The sequence below is a fragment of the Acanthopagrus latus genome, chromosome 5 (genome assembly GCF_904848185.1).
Source record: "Acanthopagrus latus isolate v.2019 chromosome 5, fAcaLat1.1, whole genome shotgun sequence".
Classification (NCBI taxonomy): Eukaryota; Metazoa; Chordata; class Actinopteri; order Spariformes; family Sparidae; genus Acanthopagrus; species Acanthopagrus latus.
The window spans coordinates 7385384-7408239 of NC_051043.1; the positions used below are offsets into that span (position 1 = coordinate 7385384).

Genomic DNA, 22856 nt, shown 5'->3' on the forward strand with positions numbered 1-22856 from the left:
GTGCTGTCTCATCTCCTGTGATGTTTACCTTTTTGAACGGCTGATCAATCCTGACATTAAATATGTCATTTCAGATTTTAGATATTGTGATACTGGAAAGGACTTGTTATTTCCTGGTTTCTATTACTGCAATATAGTAAAATATTTTGTAAAATACATTTTGAAAAACTCACAATATACTGAAGCCCAGGTGATTTTTATTTGTTTTGCCTGACCAAGAGCTCAAAGCCTAAAGATATCTGGTTTACCTGCACATAGAAAAGTTCCTCACAGTTCAGTGGCAGAAGTTTTTGCTGTTTTTTTTTTTTTTTTTTTTAATTTACATCAGAGCACAATTTGTGGCCGAACTTTGTGGCAGACGCGCTTTTAATGTTACTCTGGCAAACCTGTGGATAAAATATCTGCAGTGTGGAAATAACTTAATTTCAAAGGTGTGCCCTACCATCTCTGCATTACATTACATTTACTCCACTTTTGAGTTACAGCGTGCTGGTATGCACACTTGTTTCGTGGGTCTCATACAGCAGAGCATTTAAAACAGGCAACTGAGGAGATGCAGAACGCTTGTGAAAAAGACAAGCACGCGTCCATGCCATTTTACGTGCCAGCGTGAGGAATAGGAAAAAAAGCAATGGATGATATGGAGGTACCAAGTGTGGGCTGCATCTCACACACACTTCAGCTGGCTGTACACGAGGGTCTGCTGTCACAGTGCAGAATCACAGCGTCTCCTGCTAACGCAAGGAACATGGTCAGCCAATGTTGCATTAGCTTATGTAGAATAAGAAAGAGCCATATGAAAATATATGCTTTGTTCCAACAAAATAAAAAAAAAACTATTAAGGAACGGCTTGGATGCAGGTACTTTTTTTTCTTAATGCAGCTGTATTGTCCTGGAAAATATTAGTTAAGGCTAACAATCGGATCAGGACTCGGTATTGGCATTTACTAAATATTAAAGGACTCGGATCGGGGTCGGGGGGAAAAAAAAAATCTGATCGGGACATCCCTAACATTTTTGCTTGAAATATCACTATGGCAATCAACTGATGAACAACTTGGCGTTACATTTGTTTTAGGTTACCTAACATAATCACAACTGAATGTATAAGCCAATTGAAGAATCCATTAGGGAGAACTGAATACTGACTCTTGTAGTCCGTCTAACGTGACGCCTTCTTGGAATGCAGGTAAGTCTTTGTGTGCACAATTCAAACACACTGGGTCAGTGGGATGTGAGGGTATTTCACTGCACCTTTAGCTGCAGCTCTCCTCACACTGACCTCCCGCTATGCAGCTGATGCCGGACTGCGAGCCATAGAGATGACTTCATGACTAGAATTCTTCTCATTGTGTCGGCCGCGTCGAATTGTAATGCCGAACTGGCGCGGCAGCAAAAGCAGCGAGATGTCACCAGAACAGAATTCACCTTTTATGCGTATTGGCAGCTCCCCAGCAGCACTTTTGTGTGATAGAGGGGTTTCATCAAACAGTGTTCAGCACTTTGCTTTATGTGAGCAGCAGCGCGGTCTTAAAACCTCATCACTGGCCAATTAAGCACCTCGAGTGTGCCAATTATCCTCTCCACCACGACGTGTTGTTTTTCTTCCTGCACTGTTTGTCCGCTCTGCTGCATTCCTTCACCGTCCTTTCACTTTGACATTATCCACCACTTGCGTTTTTTATGGTGCAGGCAGTGAACGTTTACGCAGGGAATTAGCAGGGTGCTCGGCTGATAATGAGAGCTCTATAGGAGACGTTGCAGAAGCTCATGGTACTAATTGACACCCCCAAAGGCTGGGAAACATTGGGGCGGCTGCTCCCTGTCATTATCACAACTGCACTTATTTCTGGAGGCCACAGCAATTAAGAGACTCTAATGATGGTGAGCCCAGTAACCCTGCTAATTGGCCCAGACTGTTAATAACTAACTGGGTCTGCACTGCGTGTCCCAAGCACTTGTGGAATGTGCGGCCGATGAAATGGGCCAGCGCTCGGAGGGATTTAGGGGAGTAGGGTGGCTGATGTCCTAGATCCACTTCATTGTAGCATCTAGAGCCTCTCCAAACGTACTCCTCATACTTTTATCTGTATTATGCAATGTTTGTAATCACTGACAGGCTTTTATCACTTTATTTATGCTTATTGAGTTAGATTATAATTTCCATTCCACCGTTGGCCACAGCACGTATTTCTGTCTACACTGTCTGATATGAGCTGCTTTGGAGTATGAGAGTAAACTTTGTTTTGAGATCATCAGATAAGAACCCATGACTCACAGTGACTGTGTGTATACAGAGGTGCGAAAACATGGTAAAGCTGCAGTTACTGGACAACTACTGATATTGTCTTATCTGCTAAATGGTTTTATACTGAGAAAAAAAAAATCCAAAGTAAAGTACATTTTGTTTCAAAGATCTGGAAATACACTTCACCATGACACTGTGTGTCTTTAGGAAGGATCAGGCACATTAGGATGATGCAAGACCAGTCTCTGTTTGTGTTGTGAGTTAAGCAACAGATGATGCACAATTGTTCGGGTGGAGACATTTAATTTTTGGAGAGCAGCAGTGTGTACTTAAGATGGCTTATGTCATTGTCTATGGGTGCAGCTAGGTATTACCTGTTACGCTGACGTCCTTGGTAACAATACATGCACATTTTCTCAGTGAGGAGTTACAGTTGCAGATACAGCGTACGTGTGTCAGTGTGCGTCTGAATTGTGCAGGCCTTGATGTGTTTATGATCCTGTAAGTGCTCCTCCCATTATCACTTTGCCCCACTGAGCTTTGTGTCTCCACCTTGCATTCATTGCATTTATACAGCAGACCAGCTTCATTTAAACTGCGAGCAGAGATTAGTAAACTGTAGAGCTGCTACGATCAAAAACTCTTGCTAACTATGTTGATAACTGACTAATCAGTTTGAGTATGTGCGTTACCCCCCAGAGTGGCCATCAGAGTTTGTGTACCAGCTCACTACCCGGACTCTTTTGAAAACAAGAATTGCGATGTCAATGAGACAATGAGACTTCCTGTAGTCACAGATGCCCCCAACTGTTGCCCTGACTGCAACCTTGTTGTGTTTGGCCTCTGAAGCTTGAGTTTAAGTTAGATAGATGAGGCAAATAACAACTGGAAGATGCACACTAACAGCAGGGGTTTTTAAATCAGTGTCAAAATGGTAACTGTGTTGAGGACTGTCAGCTTATCGACTGTCGCCCCAACCCAAGCGGACAAAACAAGACATACGAGGACGTCATCTCACACTTCAGGAGACATTTTCCCACATTTTCTAATGTTGTTGACCCAACACCTAAAATTAATCAATAGATTAATCGACAGTGTAAATTGTGTGTTAGTCGCAGCCCTAGTAAACTGAATTACTGGGACATCAGTAAACTATTTCAATGCTTATTAAGCATTAAAGCATTATTATTAAGCAGCATAAACTCTAAGAGTTTATTCTGCATGGTTTTTGCCTACTGATTGTTATGGATGATTCGATTTTACATCAGTTTCTTTTGTCGTTGAAAAACTAGTAAAATCATGATGATGTGGCATTTCTCCCAGTCCCAAACAAGCGTGTTTTCGCACATCTGGAGAACAACATTTTTAAGCCAGAGCCTCTCTGCAGCTCTACACAATGTTAATGAAACATTGTTTTGTGACACATTTTACATTTATAAATTGATTGCAGTTCTTGTGATTTTGTAATTGCACTCAGTCATATTGCGATTTTGATTATTTGGCAATTAATTGTGCAGCCCTGTCCAGGGAAAATTTCAGAAGATGGTGTCAGTTTTAACAGTGAGTTTAGTTTATCTTGGTCTGGAAGAATGGAGTTGGAGACACTGCTTCCAAAACAGTAAAGGTATCTCGACTGTATTTGAAAGGCTTTCACTTGTTGCCAACATCACTGTCATGTTTCGCAACCCATCTCGTTACCCTGCTGTACCTTTCTGATAAAGGCATTATCATCCTCTTCATGCTGTTTGTGTCAACAGTTCTACACTGATAACGCGCGGAGATGTTCAGACTGAGTGACCTGTTGGTATGAAGCCCAAACACAACCCCAAAACATGCAGTTCTCTATCATAAAGTCAAGGAACATAAAGCTGGATTGTCAATAATCTCTGCCAAAATAACAGGGATAACCTTGCTGTTGGCACACAGCTTTTACTCATGTGGATCATCTACAGAGATGAGCTCATGCAGACGGTTCCACATACTGCTGGAGAAGACGGCCATGCCACTGACAGCAGCACACTGTCATTATAATTCTGTATTTTGTAATGTTTTGAAAGCTCAGTCGTCTCCAGTCATTAAAGCGCCACATCTGGGGAATCGGTTCCTTGTTGGTCCTGTCATGTAGCTGTGTAGTTTTGTGATGGATGAAAAATACAACACAGAATCTTCAGCCTTACCATACAACATAATAGTTTTTGACCCCAGCATATTATTCAGATATAGAGATTTGCCCCATTTGGAAAAGAAGTGAAGAATTAAAAGACCAGTGGATGATATTACAACATGATTTGTCCTCCTTAGTACTGGATAAATGCCATGCTGTCTGCCTCCAAGAGGACGGAACAATCAGAACTCCTCACATGGTTTCACTAAACATTGGCGTCTCCAATGAATTGATTTTAAACACTGCATTTACAGTTTTGGATTTGCAAAAATGTACAACAGACTTTGTTGAAAGCAAGATCTGTACATTATCATGCAAACTCAAACTAAATATAACTAAATGAGTGTGTGTGTGTGTGTGTGTGTGTGTGTGTGTGTGTGTGTGTGTGTGTGTGTGTGTGTGTGTGTGTGTGTATATATAACCTTGTTTATTTATGCCTTCCATTTTCACAAATGGGTCTTAAAGGGTGTCCATACTAGATGTCACGTATCATGCTACACCACTGTGTACTGAAGACATAAACATTAAACACAGTGGTTGCAGTTAACGCAACAGAACGTTCAGCTCCTTGTACATTGTGCTCCCACTACGTTTTCTTTGCATTTATGTTCTTTTTCTCAACAGAGCATTTGGCTTTAATGAAACGCTCTGGTTTTACAGGCACTTTAGCAATGTTGGTCATGTGTCTCTGGTTTCAGATTCTTCCCATTCCTGTTTGATGTGGTTACACAATCCGTGTCAAGGGGACTTAGGCCAGTGGAAGTGAGGTGTTGCTGGAGATGAAAGGCGGCTGATGCAAATGTTCACTGTCTTCATCTGTTGGCCCAATATTAAGCCTGGCCAGCAGTAGGACTGCAGCAAGGATTATTTTCGTTATTATCTGCCAGTTACCTTCATGTAAAATACTTTCATGGTTAAATATGTAATCAGATATTTAAAAATAGTGAAAAGTTCTCCTCCCCATATTTCCAGAGCCCCACATTTCTTCTTTTGTCCAACCAACAGTCTGTACCCTTGCTGATATGGTTGTATATCAGCACATAAATTATAGATGTCTAAATACCTTTGGCACTGTGAATCGTAGCCGCTTTCTTTTCTTTATGAAGCTAGCAGCTGTGCAGTCCCAACAATAGTGCCATCGTAGCCCTAACAGAAACTTTATAATCCATCCTGGAGCTCAGGTGTCTTTTGGGGGACTTAATACATAATTTCACAGTGTTGAATTTGATATTGAATGTCTCCTGTGAATATTTAATCCAGTTTTTGATGATGAAAAAATGTTAGCACAGATGCTGCCACATTTGATTCTGTCAATCAGAGGATGGTGTGTAGGCCAGTGTGCACTCAGAACCCCTAACTTGGACCCAGAGTGAAAAATTAGCACGTGCCACATTAACCACCACAGCTGGGTGTCTGAGGTGATCACACCATCAGCCTCAATTTTTATGCCTTTTTTCCCCCCTGCTTGCCAAGACTCTGGCAGACAATTTTCAAACGCCAAAAAAGTATTCATTATAGATCTCAGGGTGATTTAAAAAAACTTCAGTGAGATGCAGTTTCCTTTTGGTCATGTAACTGTTTGCACATCCATGTAGCATCACTGCAGCATGCATACTCTGATAGCCGAGGTTGACCTGGAAAAATTACGTACATAACTTGATTGTGCATTACGGGGTTCATTTTACACAAACAGGATAAAAGGAAAAAACAGTAGTGTAGGTCTCAGAGGTAAAGTATGTCTTAAATGATTAATCAGTAATCAAAATAGTTGGCAACTAACTGACCAATTGTTGGACGTCTAGCCCAGAGCCCCTCAGCAATGTGCATGTTTATGTCCCACATGTTGCTCACACTCAAATCTAATCTTCAGTGTGTCTCTTTTTCAGGATTCTGACGGGAGTGTGAGCTGACCCGATCACTAAATGGCACTGACAGTGAACCTTATTGGCCCGTCACCATGGGGCTTCAGAATATTTGGAGGAAGGGACTTCAAGAAGGCCATAACCGTATCAAAGGTACTCGTCAAGAGTTTCCATGCTGAACCTAGTCGCGTCTTATCAAACCATATCCTCTGTTTTTGTAAAAGCACAGTCTGTAATGGCATGTCATGCAAAGTCAACTTCCTCCTCACTACGACTCTTTTCTTGTCTTTGTTTGTGTTCGCGGGCTGCTCTGTACCTATTTCCTTCACTACTGAAGCCGTTGGAATAGAGTGGAAGCAGATTACATTAGAAGGAAGCCACTGATTACAGTTACAGTGGAAGTTGAGGTGGGAGGTGAGGAGTTCCTGATTCCAGAGTTCAGTTTGAGAGTTTATGCTGGCGTGCTGATGTGCGTGCATTACCACGTGCGTCAGTGAATTTGTGCCTCAGCACGTGCATGATGTTTTTAGTGACCATATTTTCCACGTCACTGTTTAAAAAAAAAAAAAAAAAAAAAAGGGGAAGGTGGAATAGACGAAGCGGAAACGTTACCACTGTAAGCAGACAGCACACAGTAAACACCACCAGGAAAGTCAGACTCAGACTAACTCCTGCACGCCAGAGACACCCAGTTCTGCCCACTGCACATCCTCAGCCTGGATTTTTCCAGTGAGACTTCCCCCAGTAGTCCCTCAGACCATAAAGGATAAATTATGGCTGAAGCATGGCAGAGTACCAGTGTTTCACTCAGACCTGGACTTCAAAGGCATTTGTTGTTCGCTCCCTTTACAATTTAAGCTAGAAAAACATGTCTCTCCCATGATAAATGGGCTTTAAGTCTGAATTTTTGACTGCTATCCAATAAACAACACCAACATGTTTGCTTGTCTCAAATATCAAACGGGCTCTCTGAAGTGACAGGGGTTCCTGCTGAGGAAGAAACTTCATCATGGAGCTTGTTTTGCAAAGCCTGGTTCGAGAAACAGCCTGTCACCCCCACCCACCAGTAGCTATAGGGCTGGACCGTCTGAAGTGGTTGGCACTTGGCACACAGACGACATAGATGCCCTCTTTTATTCCTGTTGGCCTGAAAGATAGCGTAGCCCCGATCCACTCGGGCACAGACCCTGGTAAAGGACCCCCAGCTGCTCTTGGTTTATGTGAAACCAGGCGTGTCCTGATCAGAAAAGGCACGCACTATTGTGGGTCACCACAGCAACGCTTAATTGCCTCTGGAGTGGGCCCACAGACATGGCACCTCTGCCCTCACGCTTGGCTTAACTGACAAACAGCCTGTTGACTGGCATTCTCTTTGCGTCCATTTTTCCGTCGGAGATGTAAGAGTGAGACTTTCATCGACTCTGATTGGCTCTTATTTATTTTGGTCTGCATTCTTTGTTTTATTGCTTCCCTCTGTTTACAATTGTGTTGGGAGCACTGTTTGTGGCAAATGTTCATACTTCTTTCTGTTTTTTAAGGCCGTGTGTTTGGGTGTGGATGCCTGGGACACAGGACCAAGCTGATATGGAGGCTAAGACATTATGTTTTGGCCCATTAGTTTGGAATTCCCTCTGATGTGGTGGTATAGCATTGACTTTGACATGCGGAGAGGCTGGTTGCAAAGGTCAGGCCCAGTCAAACCATCAAGTAGTGTCACACTAATGACTTTTCCCCGAGGGTGTCATGAATCTGTCTACTGTTGACCGGCACTGCCTCATTCCATGTGTGTGAAACGCTGCGGCCTCTGTTGGTATTTATTTGTTATGATTTGTGGTGAGAGCCATTGGATTAAGAGCGTAGCAAAAGTGTGAAGCAATGGTCAACACGTTTCCTTATTTACATTTGTTGATGGTGAACAGCAGCAGCTGACAAATTGTCGACATGTTCATAAGATACAGATCTGTCTATTCTCGCCAGATGAATAGTATCCATAAAAGTTATGTTCAGAGCAGGACCTGGGCCCACTGGGACCTAACTTGCACTCATTCCTCTGTTCAACAGGTCAATGGGGGCAGCAAGGCACATCAAGCAGACCTGCAACCCGGCGACATCATCTTGGAGATCAACGGGGAAAACACTTCAGACATGCTGAACGTGGAGGCCCAGAACAAGATCAAGAACTCCAAGACTCAGCTGCAGCTGGTGGTGGAGAGGTGCGCTGCCACACTGCTATAGAGAGAGATACTCTTTCTACCTTGACTTAGAGTTTGTTGTTGAGCATATGTATGCTTTGGATTTACAAACATAAGAGCATGCTACGGGTGTAATGACGAGAGTTGCTGAGGTGAGAACTTTTCAATGAATGGTGGTAGAGATTTGGTAGTTCTCAAAAATCTGTCAAGCGCTGTTTTGATTTACAGTTAATGCAAACCGAGCTTTTCCTGCTGCTGCAGCGTCACATTAAAAGCATTTAACAGGGGACACACCACATATTTTGAAGTGGGCAACTCACAGGAAATGCACTGTGTTCAGTGAGTTAGAACTTACTGCGATCGTCCATTAAAAATGCCAACCGTCATTTTCAGCGTTTTTTGACAGCAGGTCAGTTTAAATTCTGTCAGAGGGAAATGAGACAAGGAGCAGCTGTTGGATGAAGAGCTACACACCTCAAACTTCACAGTGAGGTAACCAACTTCTTTTCCCTGATGTTCGATGCATGTCCCGGCCTTAAAGGGATGGGAACATGTTTTATTTTTACAAGTCGAGAAAGTGTTTACAGCTCAACTTCACCTACTCCCTAGGTGCATTGTGAAAGGAAGGAGAAGTCTAAAGAGCTCAAAAGCTCCAGCAACACTTGTAGTATATAGAGTAACTTTATTATTAGACCGATGTGTTTCAGCTCGTGACCATCAGTCATCAAATGATACTTAAATTGGAGTCCTTTGTCTTCTCAAAATTTGAGTTTTGTTGGACTGTTGGACCTCGTTCTCACTCTGTGACGGCCTGCTCCAAACAGCAGCCTGGTTCTGTTGACTGACTGATGCTCTAAATGGTGCATTCAGAGCTGCTCATTTAGGGCTTCCATTTCTACCAACTTTTCAAACACATTTTATTGCACAAGACTGCCCTTAAAATAAGTGTTTATTTATTTTTGTTTGCTTAGTAACCAAGGTATGAAGCAAACTGAGGCTCAGAGTTGGAGGCCTGAACAATACAGTGCCATGCAGCCTTCCTCTGCATGGTTCCCCATATGCATATCTTTAATGTCCCTAATTCTCTGTGTTCGTGCCAAGACCACAATCGCCCCAGCGCCCATCTCCATTTACACTGTTTTCGACTTTATCATGCGAGCACTGTACAAACAAAACAAGTGATTGTAATCAGGGGAAATGCCAGCATGTACGAGAGCCACACAGTTCCCTTCCCTGGTCCTTCTTAATAAACATCGTTTTGAGATTTGCCAAGGCCATGTTGGATGACGGGGAGTTGGCTACTTAAAAGGTTTTCCTCTGAGCCAGGGCTGCTCTTGGCTGGCATTTTGATTAAAAGGTCCTCTCTAAATTCTCATTTCTTGACACTGTTGCCCCTCTTTCTTAATCATTCTCTCTTATTGCACCCAGACACACACACACACACACACACACACACACTCTCACGCTCGTGTATTTTCCCATACTTCCTCCTTGGATGTCTTGCGTCCATGTGAGTGAATTTTTTCCTGCTGACCTCATGTCTCCCACTGGGCCAGAAACAACAGCATAACCCCTTGCTTGCCCAGAACAATGCCACTGTGTACTTCTGCCATGTCTTTAATCCCATTCTGTTATCTGTCAGCGGTTCTCAGCACCGAGACCTTAATGTACCTCACAGGCTCCTGTCTCAGTGCCACTCGTCAAGCAACAAATATAGATTACTTTTAGATTGTCTCGTAAGAGGTTTGTAATTGAGTCGCACAAATCTGTAATTTTTAATTTGCTCTTTGCTTTGTTTGAGTTGAGCACGTCCCCTTTTTCCAGCAAAACATCTGGTTGGCAGTCTGTTCACATCAAACCAGCAGTGATGTGGGTACTGGCTGTCATCACACAGATGGTGTAGAGGCTGGCAGCAGCCATTCTGCACAGAAGAGTTTTCTTTTAGGCGTGTCTGCTGTATACAGACGTAGTGCTTTGTTGTTGCTGCATCCAAAGTGCTCATCCCAGACTTCGCTAACTGGGTTATTTTTACATGACAAAGCCACCGCACCATCACTGTCTTGTCATTGACCCTTCAAGCTTTTTAGTTAGGCTTTGTTTACGGCTTCTTGTTTGGACCTCATTGTTCATTGATGTCTCACGGATGATGTCACGATGATTAAAGCATTCGTCCTTCTGTGATCCCCTGGCTCTCTGCTCCTGATGGGTATAGCTTTACCACACAGTTGAACTGGAACAGTAGATTAGAGTTTCTCTCGTTGGTGCTGAGACTGTGATATTATCTCATTTGATTATGAAAAATTAAAAATGCACTGGAGGTGCTGGTGCTACGACGACAAACACAAACCTGACTGCATTTGACTCTTGCTTGAGCAGTAATGCAGCAGTGCTAGCGATCAAACCTAAACGGGAGAATAACAGAAGGTCAGTTTTTTTTATATTGCGCAAAATGCCAAAAAAACCATTTCAAATAAAAAAAGAGAGGACCAAAAATCTGTGAGGTATCAAAACTTGGCATTACATTTCCAGAAACATTTGCAGATTTAACTTTTTTTTCCTCAGAGTTGCTGATGAAGTGTTTTTGGAGTTTAAAAAAAAACAAAGTATTGAACAAAGGGATCACTTCGGCAGCATTACCAGAACCGGTCTATTATACAAGCACAAATTAAACAAATGTTAAACATTCTATAAAGCAGTGGCTTCATGACCAAGTCAGTAACGAATTCTAGCTGTTTGGTGATGGAAAATGTGTCACAATATACAGTAGTAAACTTACATCATCACCTTTGAAATTGTGGTATTTCTCAGCCCACATCAAGCATTTGGCCTTGTTTTCTTCGTTCATCATCAGGTCTGAAAAATGACCATTAATACTAAAATCGTGGCTCTTATCTCAACCGCAATATCTTTGAAAATCATCTAATCACAGTTTTACTCAAAGGATGTGCCTATTTTCTTTTGAGTGTGAATCCTCTTGAACTCTGCTCAGTGTTCTTGTAAATATTGCAGCTCTGAGAATGGAGAGGTATTCTCACAATGCACACATTTGAGGAATCTGCCTCTGGCAGGTTAACTCCAGGTCCCCTCCATGACAGCTGTGAACAGCAAGTATCAGCAAACGGTTTCAAGTGCTGATTTATGCCAGTTTCACATCCCCATGGTTTAAAGTCACGATTAGAAGAATGTGCTTCTGAAGAAAAATGCTGTTTAGGACACTTGTACCTGGAGGTTATAGATTAGAATAGACACTGATCTGATCATTGACCTAAACACGTCTCAGTGTCTAAAGACCTTGACTTCCTCTGGTGTTCTTGTCTACATGGTAGAAAGTTTACAGCACAAGGTGAGCGTGTTCCTAATTCATAGTAATGAGTTTTTCAGACCTGCCACATTAATATCTCTCCTATGGGAAGAAACATCTTATGGCAGCTGTATCAGCTTTCATCTTCTCGCCATCTCTTTCTTGTAAACAATATTTGGAGCCCGGGCCATGAGAGGTGTGTTTCTGGGTGATTTACCACAGGCATCCAGGCCTTCCTGTGTGCCTCATTACCCCGGGCTCAACTGAAAGCCAGTCAGCCTTAGGTTCTGCAGCCAGGGGGGCACTGTGTGTTTGCATTGGCGCTTATACTGCCCATATTTTCCCCTCCAAATTCAATGATGGAATTGCTTACAAAGTGTGTTTTCTATTTAAGAACGTCAAACAAAAGTGACTAGTTGGAAAGATGAGATCCATCTAGAGAATATTTTGAAAAGGGGGACCAAGTCTACAGCGCTCGTCTTCTGCAGCAATCATGAAGATTCATGGAAACATAGCAGTGGACGCTCGCCAGGACTCCAGCAGGAGGGGTGTCCAAAAATGAAGTTTACTCAGATTTATGACCCATAGAAAATGGATTAGCTTCTCCTCACTCAGCATTTTTCCTTCAACTTCTTGAACACATTACATAGATTATTTTGAGTACATCAGCTTGACCAAATGTCATTTAGACCTTTTTGATTTAACGCAAACTTCTATACTGCCCTGTTTTGATGTTTTTTGATTTTTTTTAGTTCAGCTATGATGATATGGCGGCGTTATCCCACATGCTAAACTTTGGATTCTATATTTTCTGTCTTTCAAGACCTGAACCTCCCAGCCCCGGACAAACCAACGGCATCACCACCCCTGAGCAGCTCACTGGACGATTCCAGGTCGGTGTCGTAGGTCTTGATTACTGGACTTTATGATTGCTCATTACTGCCTCTTTGATTTGGATAAGGTCCTGTTTTAGCTGCACAGGGTGTGACCCATCATTTTTACTAATGCATCCATCACACATCTGTTTATCACATATCGGCTGTTTTCACCGTCCTCAAGATGGAAGCAATACAAGACATTGTTATGATTTAGTGCTTGTTCCTGAGTTTTATGGAGATCATGAATCCCAAAGCACCACCTACACTACATGGTGATACTGAAGACAAAATACGTACTCCTGTTTCAGGATGCAGCGTTTCCTCCTTTGCGCTGACATTCTCACAGGTGTCATTTTTATGTTTCTCAATTAAGCCTCGCAAAAATGCAGTTGTGAAGATCGAGTTTCGTTCAGCAGATACTAACGCAATGACATGTTTTGCAGGAGGCAGTAATAGTGAGTCGAGATGAGAATCAGAACTACAGCGAGTACACCATCTCCAGCCCGGCGTCGCTGTCACCCGGACCTTATTCACCACATCCTCCTGCCAGCCCCAACGGGAAGAGGGAGATACTGACACCCACCATCAACAAGAGGTAGCTCACTTGAACATTTCAATGTTCAGGGACGCAGATCACATCAGGTTTTATTACATATCCGACAGAAATCATTCAAATGAAGTGGCCGCAATGCATATTTAATGGCATGTGGGGCCGGCCGCATTAATTTGTTTCACCATCACCTGTTTTACCTCAGCGAGTTGAGCCTCGCCGTGCCTTCGATGAACCCTCTCCAAAGTACAACCCCCCTGTCTCCCTCTCAAAAGTGTGTGTTGCAAAACGATACTCAACTCATGTCCGTGCAGGAAACCTTAGAGAAAAATGGTTTTAAAAGGCTTCTGACTGGATCTTTTTTCATTTCTCATCTGGATCCAAGTTTGCACATTCAGACATCTGCTGTCTTTAACTATCTCATGCCAAAGGTGGTTTCTTGAGGCAGATGCAACCCTGCACCTTTTAAGCTCAGTAAAATTGTGCTGTGGACCGCAAAGTTTGGAATTAACCTAAAGAAACATTCAAAACATGAAACTTTAATATTAGCTTGCTTCCAGCATTTGGAATTGCTGGTCCATGGATAAATAATTATAAAGAGGATGCAGCAGTGCCGCTCAGCCTTGCTTCTTATTCTGGCCAGTGGCCGCTCGTGGTACTGAAGTAAAATGATCCTTTTCCCCCCACAGAGCTAAAGACTAAAACTATTGACAGGTCACCTCGAGCTCCAAACAAGGTCAAGTTATTCAGAATTTTTGACCGATGGAGTTTTTAGATTTGTAAAACCTTCCTCAATCCAAGAAAATCAATTTAAAGTATGTGTCGTCATCCCAATGTAAAGTCTTTGGATACTTTCATCATATGTACCAGTGAGCAATTCTTATTGGACTGAATAGGTGCCATCTTTGGGTCTGGTATACTGTTTAAAATCCTGTTTTTAAATGAAGCATCCATGTTTTGACCACTGAATACTGAAAACCTCATCTAGCCTGTCCACTCTTGCGTTGTTAATGTGCTAGCGAATGCAAAGAGTTGAACTATTTGAAGTTACACACATGAGATTTGGTTACTTGTAAATTATAGCTCGGACAATCGGCCTGAAAGACGAGATTAGAAATAAATTCTTTCGGCTTGAACAGGGTCTAAGATAAAGTCTTAGAGCCTCGACATTTCAGACGGACAGTTGAGTCTTTTTCAGAAACCCGTCCATTCACTGCTTAAATAGGCTTACATCTGGACAAAAGGTTGCAACAAGTGCTCTCTTGACTCCACAACAGGCCAGAGTCAATAGGTATGGGAATAACAGACAGAAAGTGGAGCCATGGGATTGTACTGTAGTAACAAAGGATATGCACAGGATATCACATTCCACCGTTTGCATTCACTTCAACAAAAGGCAGAATGTGGAACGTTCACCACGATCTCTAACAGCTGTTTGTTGACTCTCCTGGACAACTTTTAATGGGTCAAAGTTTATACTCTAGTTTTCACCCTCATTTGGACTGATGAAGCTGCTGTTTTTCTATCAAATTCACTGTAAATCAGTGTTTCAGTGGATAATATTGTCAGTATATAAATATAATATAAACAAGTTTATTGGTTCATCAAATTTGAACTTGGGCAGATCCCTGTGGGAAACCTGCAGAACTGGAATATGTTTAAGCAAATATCAATGTGGTGTATGCACGTGTAACTTTCAGTCTTAATATCAACATATATTGTGAGTGTACTGCATTTGAAGGCTCAAATAATAGATAGAAAACTGATGACCACAATAACTGAACTGAATTAAGTCAAACTTGAAATTACGAGAATGTTTGTTTTTAAGTCATCCAGCAAATACCTGACAAATCAAAATACTTGATCACAGTAATGCAAAAAGTCATGAAAAAGTATAGTATTGCAGTTAATCTGTGTAGTTGATTGATTGCAAAATGGTCAGATACGGCCACAAAAGCGTAACAATGCATCCAGAGATATTAAAGTACTCGACAACTTGATAGTTTTGAAAAATGTCAGAGGGTTGACATTATTGTCTGTCTCATGGTTTCTATAATCATATGCCCAACCTAAAATCATACATACCGTATGTATCATTGACTCTCTGTTGTCTCGATGTTACAGTGTCCAGCTGCGCTCATGGTCTCCAGAGGAGAAGAGTCACAGACTGTCCAGACCACTGTCACAGGTTAGTTGTTTCTTTAAACCGGCCAGATCCTATATTGCTGCCTGAACTTTCTGAGATGTGCAGTAGAAAGTTGCCTAACATTGACTGTTTACCCTGCTAAAGAAAAGCAGCTGAATTCCAACTGTAAAGTGTCTTTAATTAGATATGGAAAATTGGTTCCTAGTGAGCATGAAATTATGGTTTCCTCTGAGAGGAGACATGAGAGAGCAGTTTGTTGTGTTCCTGTCTTTGCACTAGAGCTACGATTGGTCGAGCTGATAGAAAGAAAATCAGTTGCCAAATATTTTGATAATGGATTCATATTTTGTAGTAATTTTTCAAGCCGGAAAAAGACTCTTAACCAGGAGATAACCTGATGAAGGTCTGAGTATGGTCTGAGGTGTGCGAAAGCTGCACTCGCAAGTCGTTTTTCAAGCAAAAAATGATTTCATTCAAACTGCTTGAATGTAAGGATTTGCTTTGTCATTGTCAAATGAAAATGTGTCTTTGGGTTTTGGACAAAAGAAGAAATCTAAAAATGTCTCTTTGGCCTCAGGGAAGTTGTCATGAGGATTCATGGCAGGCATGCAGGTTTAGGATCTAGGAGTTTAATATAGCCGACAAATGCATGCAGCTGTTAAGAAAAATGTTTTAGTCCTCACAAAGTCAATCTGTGATTTATCTGTAGCTGCAGTTCACTTTGTCTGTACAGCTGAAGGTTTTGTCCTCGTGTGTGTATATTTATTTGGCTGCACTGTCCCAGACTGTAAGAATAACACTTGAAATCTCTGCCTTTCCTCTTGAATTGTTTCCCTCCGATGCCATAGAAGATGCCCTACAAAAGGTTTGTGGACTCCAGCGTGCTGTATGTGGAGTCCACAGTAAAGGCAGGATACAGAGAGGAGGGTTGACATTTTTACAGCAGGGAGTGTATAAACTTCAAAGGTCAGTCTTTGAAAATATCTGACATTAAGCTGAGCAACAGTCTGGAGCTGTTTCATGCAGAGCCTGCCATAGAGGAAAAAAATGATTACTTTCTGTCAAAAACAATGGCCTTAACCTTTGGTTGTCTGAGTGGAGGCTCATTAGTCTCAGTAAGAGGTAAAGTATGGGAGGCAAATAAAATACAGACAGGGGTTATCATGAGACCACAGCTTAACTATGCTGTCCTTATTTACCAGTCCTGCAACAAAACCAAGAAGGGGGACTCTGGCATCTGGAGAGACTTCAGTGAGTTAAAGAGAGAAATTGTTGTGGGAAAGTTCATCATGAGCTATTCCAGCTATGCCTACATGTTTCGTCTCAAGCCTGGGTCCCACTGAAGACAGAACATGTGAGCTGACAGAACAGGAAAAAACATACGAGACCTTTTGTATCGACACAAGGAATTCCAGCCATTTTTATCATTCTGGACATAATGTCAGATAAATATGCAGAGGTTTGAACTTCAAAACATTCAAGGGTTGCTTCTAAGAAGCCGCTGGATGAGAAGGTCCTTTTTTTAAAACATTGCTCCTGGAGTTTTGGATTCTTGGTGTTGTTTACATGTTAAATGGGATTCAGATGTACTGTCACTCACAGCGGTGTCCACTCTCTGAAGGTGGTGGCTTACGTCAGAGCAGTTTTCATCTGTTTCCCGGTGGGAGACAGATGAACCAGTCTAGCCATGATGTAACTGGGCTTCAAGTGGCTCTTCTGAGGATGCTGTCATTGCTTTTGCTGCAGATCATGACCAGTCTTTCTTGAAATAAAATGCTCATCTTAGTCATGACGGCTGTGAAAGCTGATCCCAGCAAAGTATAGTCTTTAGGGAATCCAAGACAAAAGTCTCCCTTAATAACTAATTTGATGTGACTGCAAAGCCACATGGCATGTTGTCTCCAGCCAAGTTGTTTTAGGGCAGGGAGTGTGTGCAGAGTGTCTGTGTGTGCAGACATGAATCAGCTCTCTGACTGGCTCACTGTTAAGGCAGATGCAACTGACATGAGTGTGATATGTGATGTTCATTTTGAGGACAGATGCCTCAGGCAGACAGTAGGCCAGACTGAAGATGATAAAGTTGTCTAGTGTCAAGTCCTTCACACTTGGAAGTGAATTAGCTTGTCTGTGCTTTGCGACCCCCCCCCCGGCTGGAAAGTAATTGTAAATGACCCATTTCAGATTCCAATGGTGAGTGTTGTGAAGGGTGTTTTATACATGAACATCACTTTGCTCATCACGAAGGAGATGACTCGGCCTCAGTTTGATCAACATGAGTATTAACCACGCAGAATGGAAAGTGGAGGAGATGAGTTGCATCATGGGATATTAAGGATAATGTGTTTTTGGAGATTGACCCAGACAAAAGAGAAATGCTGCATTCCATTGTACTCTGACCTCCAACATGGAAATGTGCAATTGAAAAGCCTTATTAATCAGAAACAGGACAAGATGTTCATATTGTAAGAGTTCTGGTTTCAGTTTTTTGTCCCAGTGTTGACCAGTCATGTTCAAACCGGGTGTCTTTGAACGCAGGTAAGCAGCCCGTGTGGAGAGCACGATAAGAGGAACGTCTTGTCCAAGATGCAATCTCAGAACCCATCGGCAATCGTCTGACGAGTCATTAGCTTTGCAGATATGCAGATAAATTAAGACTCAACTTCATTTTCACTTCTCAAGTTGCTGATCAGACAATAAACAATGACTGGCCAAGGAAGAGGAAGTCTTGGTCTGATATCCACTATCCACTGGCTATGGAAGCCCTACAGTATAGATTTTTGTCTTCACAGGCTTAATAGTCATCAGAGGATAGTCCATTGGTTCCGATATCATGTCTGTTCACACATGCTCAATTAATCTTATTGATATGACATGTTGTCGTATTATTCCTCACTGCAGGCATTGTAAGCCGTTGTTAAGTACAGATGCTGATGTTTTCAGCATCAATCCCAAACCACATTCAACAACCCACTGTGGAGTTATAGTGAGGCTGCGGCCAGCAAACCATGGCGGAGCACACTTCCGTGTTGGCCTACCAAAAAACACATTAGGAGCTGTGTTGTGGCCGAGAGCTCCATCAGTGAGAGGAATGAACGCGCTCATGTCACAGCTGTCCGTCCAGGACGGCCTCACGTGTTTGTGGTATTTATGGAGTCGCTTGTTCTCCCATTCTCCGTACCATTTTTAAATTCACCCTGTTCTCTCATTTTTCCAGTGTTGGAATCTGTATCATTTATATCCTCTGGGAGTTGTTACATTCCTTTTATCTCCTGCTGCTCCAATATCAACTTTGCCTTTTTTGGCTTTTTCAACTGTTCGTCAGTATGTTTGAATTAATATCAAACTGTATGTTTTCAGAAGACTGCAATTTGAGCCGTGTAATCACTGCCCTGTCCACCGTTTTTTTACTTTTTAAACCTGTTTTGGACTGTTTGCTCTGCCTTCTGTGCCTGACAGCCTGAGTGTTTACCATCATCCAGCCTATTGGATGAGAGTTTGGGGTTTTGGCTGACCCCATCCTCCGAGGGATGTCTACCCTGGTTTTAAAGTGGTGACGAGCCTCCTGCCGCAGCGCTGTGATTAGTGAGTGGAGTTCTTTCAGAGCGCTCGGTGGGGAAATGGCTGGGAAGAGGCCTGCCATGGGCACTCTGTGCATTATGCAGCTCAGGCTGGCAGGAACACAGCAGCCCAGTGAGCACTGAGATGTGGAGCCTCCATGACAAGGGCCTCTGTCCTGCCTGAGAAGTGCAGAGTGCTGCTGTATCAGGTGATCAGCCTCTCTGAAAAGCTCCTAAAAGGCTTTTCCACCCCTGTTTTTGCTCCCTGAGTGTGGAGAGTGGGATGCGCAACAGGATCCCCCATTTTCTAGGGTGTTGGATGTCCTGAGAAAAAGCCTGTGTACAATAGTGGCTGTTATGGCAGAGGCTGTGGAAGGCTGCTGCTGCTTTTTCCCCCCTCGCGTCACAAGGCCTGTCGTTGTGTGATGGGAGCTGGAAGAGACGGGGGTCGGGGTGGAGCGCAGTGGACACCAGGGAGCCTGCTGACATTCCCAAACTGTACTTAAACCATCACACCACTGTGCTCAGCCTGGAGGCTGCTCCAACACAGCTACGTCCTTTGTGCCTCATTATGAGTCCAAATTGCCTGCATATTAATTATAACATGAAAAGCATTAGAAGTATTAGACAATGCAGTTCCTGGGTTTGACTTACAAAAGACATCTTCATCGACCAGTGTTGGGCCTTTTCTGCACATTTCTTTCATTGCTTTCCATGCTCAGTGCTTATGGGAATTCTCTCTGTTTTTGTTGCGGTTAGTGCATCTAAACTTGACTGTAACACAAATTTCCCCTGGGTCAAGAATGTCTACATTGACCTTTACATTTCCCATACCACAAACATTTGGCCATGTGAATGAATGTTGTTCAGGATGTTGATCCAGTACATCTCTATCAAGCTTTAAAGGGTCGTGTGTTGAATACTGCAAGTGACCTTTTTAATCAGTGGTCCTGTTGCAGGAAGCATTCCTTACAGTATCAACCCACCAGCTTACCCTGACCTCCGACCTTCATTAGAGAAACATTTAAAGAAAACTGCAGACATTTAAAATGCATTGCTGTAGACATGAAAAACTCCTGCAGGAGTCCATACGTATAACTTTTTCTTTACTAGGTGTTACTTTGTATGCTGCAGTTTTTGTTTTGTTTTTTCTTGCCATGATGTGGCTGCCTGTGTTCACTGACTTTAATACCATTTAATAACAGCTCACCACCATGACAAAAGGAGCAAAGGCATCCTGGATTCCTTGAAGTCAGGCATGAGATTATATCTGAACTGGCCGGCCACCGTCATGATTCAGAGCATCTGTTTATATCATCAAGAAATGACCACAACAGGATCTCTATTGCGATGCACAGGGCCAAAACCAAACTGCTTTGACCCATCACTGGGCCATTAGGACCAGGCTCCATGTCTGGGTTTGCAGTTGCTGCACTTTGAGGTTCCTGAGGGTTGCCTCAGTGGGCTGCAGGATCCTGTGCTGGGATAGGGTGGTTGCTTTATAAATACATCCCTCCTAGTGTAGGATGGCCAGCTCCTGCAGGGTGACACTCAGTGCAAACCCAGCCTTTCCTCTTTATGCTATATTGGGCGGAGTGGCCTTGGCTGCATGACATGTGTCAGTAAGCTCTTTATCCAGAGAGGGCAGGGTAAGTCTATCCATACATCCTCTATTCCATACATCTCCACCGTTCTCCTCAGAGCAGCCCAGCCTACACGCCAGCGGCTGGCTTCGTCCTGCACTATTCTGGAGGTTGTGGTGGACTAGAGTGCAAAGCTGCGGTCAGCGCTTTGAGCCAGAACTGGTGACTTGGCATGCAGGAATAGAACTAAGTTTATGTTTTTTAAATGGAACCAGAATGTAAAACTTTATATTGCACGCACTGCTGGTTGAAGATTGCGGTTATTACCGAGACTTTACTTTGAGAGAGTTGCTGAGGTAAATGCGCCTCACCTGTAGCTGCCTCTCCTCCAGCACTAAATGTAGACATGCATAACTTTTCCTTGACGATGATGGCTTGGAATGATGTGCTATTTCAGGGCTGACATGAGCGGGGCTGTTGTTTGGATTGGCAGGTCGGCGCTTTGCTAAGCCAAGCTAGTGTCAGGGGAGCGAGCTGGCTGTGGCCACGGTGGAGGGATGTTTTCTTCTCTGCACAGTGAGCTCTGTGACTGGACAGTGTGAGGTCTTTTCACGTGGACTCGTCGCCGTTAAGCTCGGGGTCCATTGTGGCCCCAGTGCGGGCGGCATGCCTCTCCTCATCCCCGCTGATTGATCAGCACGCGTGTTTTTCTTTCCCCCAGAGTGGAAAAGCAAACTGGGGCACTTTTGATTCCCCGTGCTTTCCAAAGCCCCCGGGCGCACTCATGGGGACACTCGGCCCTGCAAGTTTTATGGGGAAATGTTGGCCGGGAGAGATGGGCCTTTTTACTAGTTGCTGCTGTTTACGAAGGTGGTTGAGCGGTATGTCAACATTCCAAAAGTTGTTGTCAAGGGAACGACGTGTATAACTGCCCCTCAGTGTGTTCGTGCCAGCAAAAACAGACATGTCAGCGTATATTCCCCTAGTTTTACACAGGACAACACCTACGTTTGAGGGTAATGGTTACTATGGCTGCATTTGTTGGTCATAAATCATAATTGTTAAGCTAGTAAAATGGCATCTGCAGTTAACGCCGAAGAATAATTCTGCTACACCGAGACCCCATAAAGGCACGTCTTGCTGACACTTTGGATTTATGTTTTAGCCATACACGGAAATTCCTGTAGAAATATGAGCATCGGGCTACACTCCATCATGTTGTATTGCATTACAAGTTATAGTATTATGTTATACAGTAGAGTTACTGTGTTTCTGTGTGAAACTGGAGAGAGACGCACCAGACTGTTTCTATTTACTGCTGTCATCATTAACCATTAGAGCTCTGACTGTCACCTTGTTATGGAGGGACTTTTACTGATGAGCTGTGAAAAGTGGCACCACATCTAGACCTCCCAACTTCGACATTTTTGAGTTGAAAGTCAGCTTCTTTCGATGGTTACTGCGCTTTATTTGATGCATATGAAAGGAGGCATCCACGGCGACTGTAAATTAAAAGTATCATGAAGTCCAGCGAGTTGAGTCCAACCATAATGAACTCCAGATGTCTAATGGGCTTGATATGCTGCTGCAGTCGGAGCCTTGTGGGGAATTTAATAGGGATGAAAAATGCGTTGCTTGTAGCACCCTTCTCGGATAAATAAACGCTCAGACTCGGTTCTCATTCCTCATTGTGTCTCTGACTTTTTGGTGGCAGTGTGGGTGAGTGAGTGCCTCCCTCAGACCACCTACACTATGATCACATGAGACGGCTTTGGCTAGTCTCGGGGGTCTCAAAGTCTTTACTGTGCCATTACAGTTCACACACAATCGGGTTCATCCACATTCATCATGAGCATTACAGTGCAGAAATTGCTTTGCTAAACATTTCCACTTGCATCTACTTTTAAACAGTCCGGTGTATCATTAATGTGTCTTTTCTGAGCTGTTATTGAGTTGCGATTAAAAGAAAAAAATTCTCACAGGCAGGAGACAAAAAAAAAGTCAATTTAGCCCTGTTTCATTTGACAGCGGCGACAGCTTACAGAGAAATTACTGTCTACTGACTGTCGTCCTGTTGTCTTCATCCCTCTGCTGTTCAGTCGGCCTCTAATCTTATCCATATGGTTTATATCTGAGGCAGTTTGATGGTGTGTGGCCGCGGTGAACAACTGGAGAGGGGGAGGTACAGTATTAGCACCGGCATCACGAAGATCTGTCTCTTTTATTCCCTGTTATTGAACGCTGCACAAGGATTTTTATGTTCAAAGACTTAGAGAGGATAGAGAAGATTGAGCTTGACTTTAAAAGCTCACTTCTTGTAGTGACTGGGTACTGTTTATGAAGAGCTTTACATTTCTTTTTTGATAAAGGTTGA

The 22856-nt window shown here is 43.0% G+C and overlaps 1 protein-coding gene across 1 annotated transcript in view; it reads left to right on the forward strand.

The window, feature by feature from the left end:
- The window catches only part of pdlim2 (PDZ and LIM domain 2 (mystique)), a 45263-nt gene that overhangs the window by 6586 nt on the left and 15821 nt on the right, over positions 1–22856 (forward strand). The window contains exons 2-6 of the mRNA XM_037097474.1: positions 6300–6428; positions 8337–8488; positions 12592–12661; positions 13090–13241; positions 15321–15384. Of these exons, the coding sequence (XP_036953369.1) occupies positions 6336–6428; positions 8337–8488; positions 12592–12661; positions 13090–13241; positions 15321–15384 (531 nt within the window). The 5' untranslated portion in view covers positions 6300–6335. The remainder of the gene's footprint in view (positions 1–6299; positions 6429–8336; positions 8489–12591; positions 12662–13089; positions 13242–15320; positions 15385–22856) is intronic.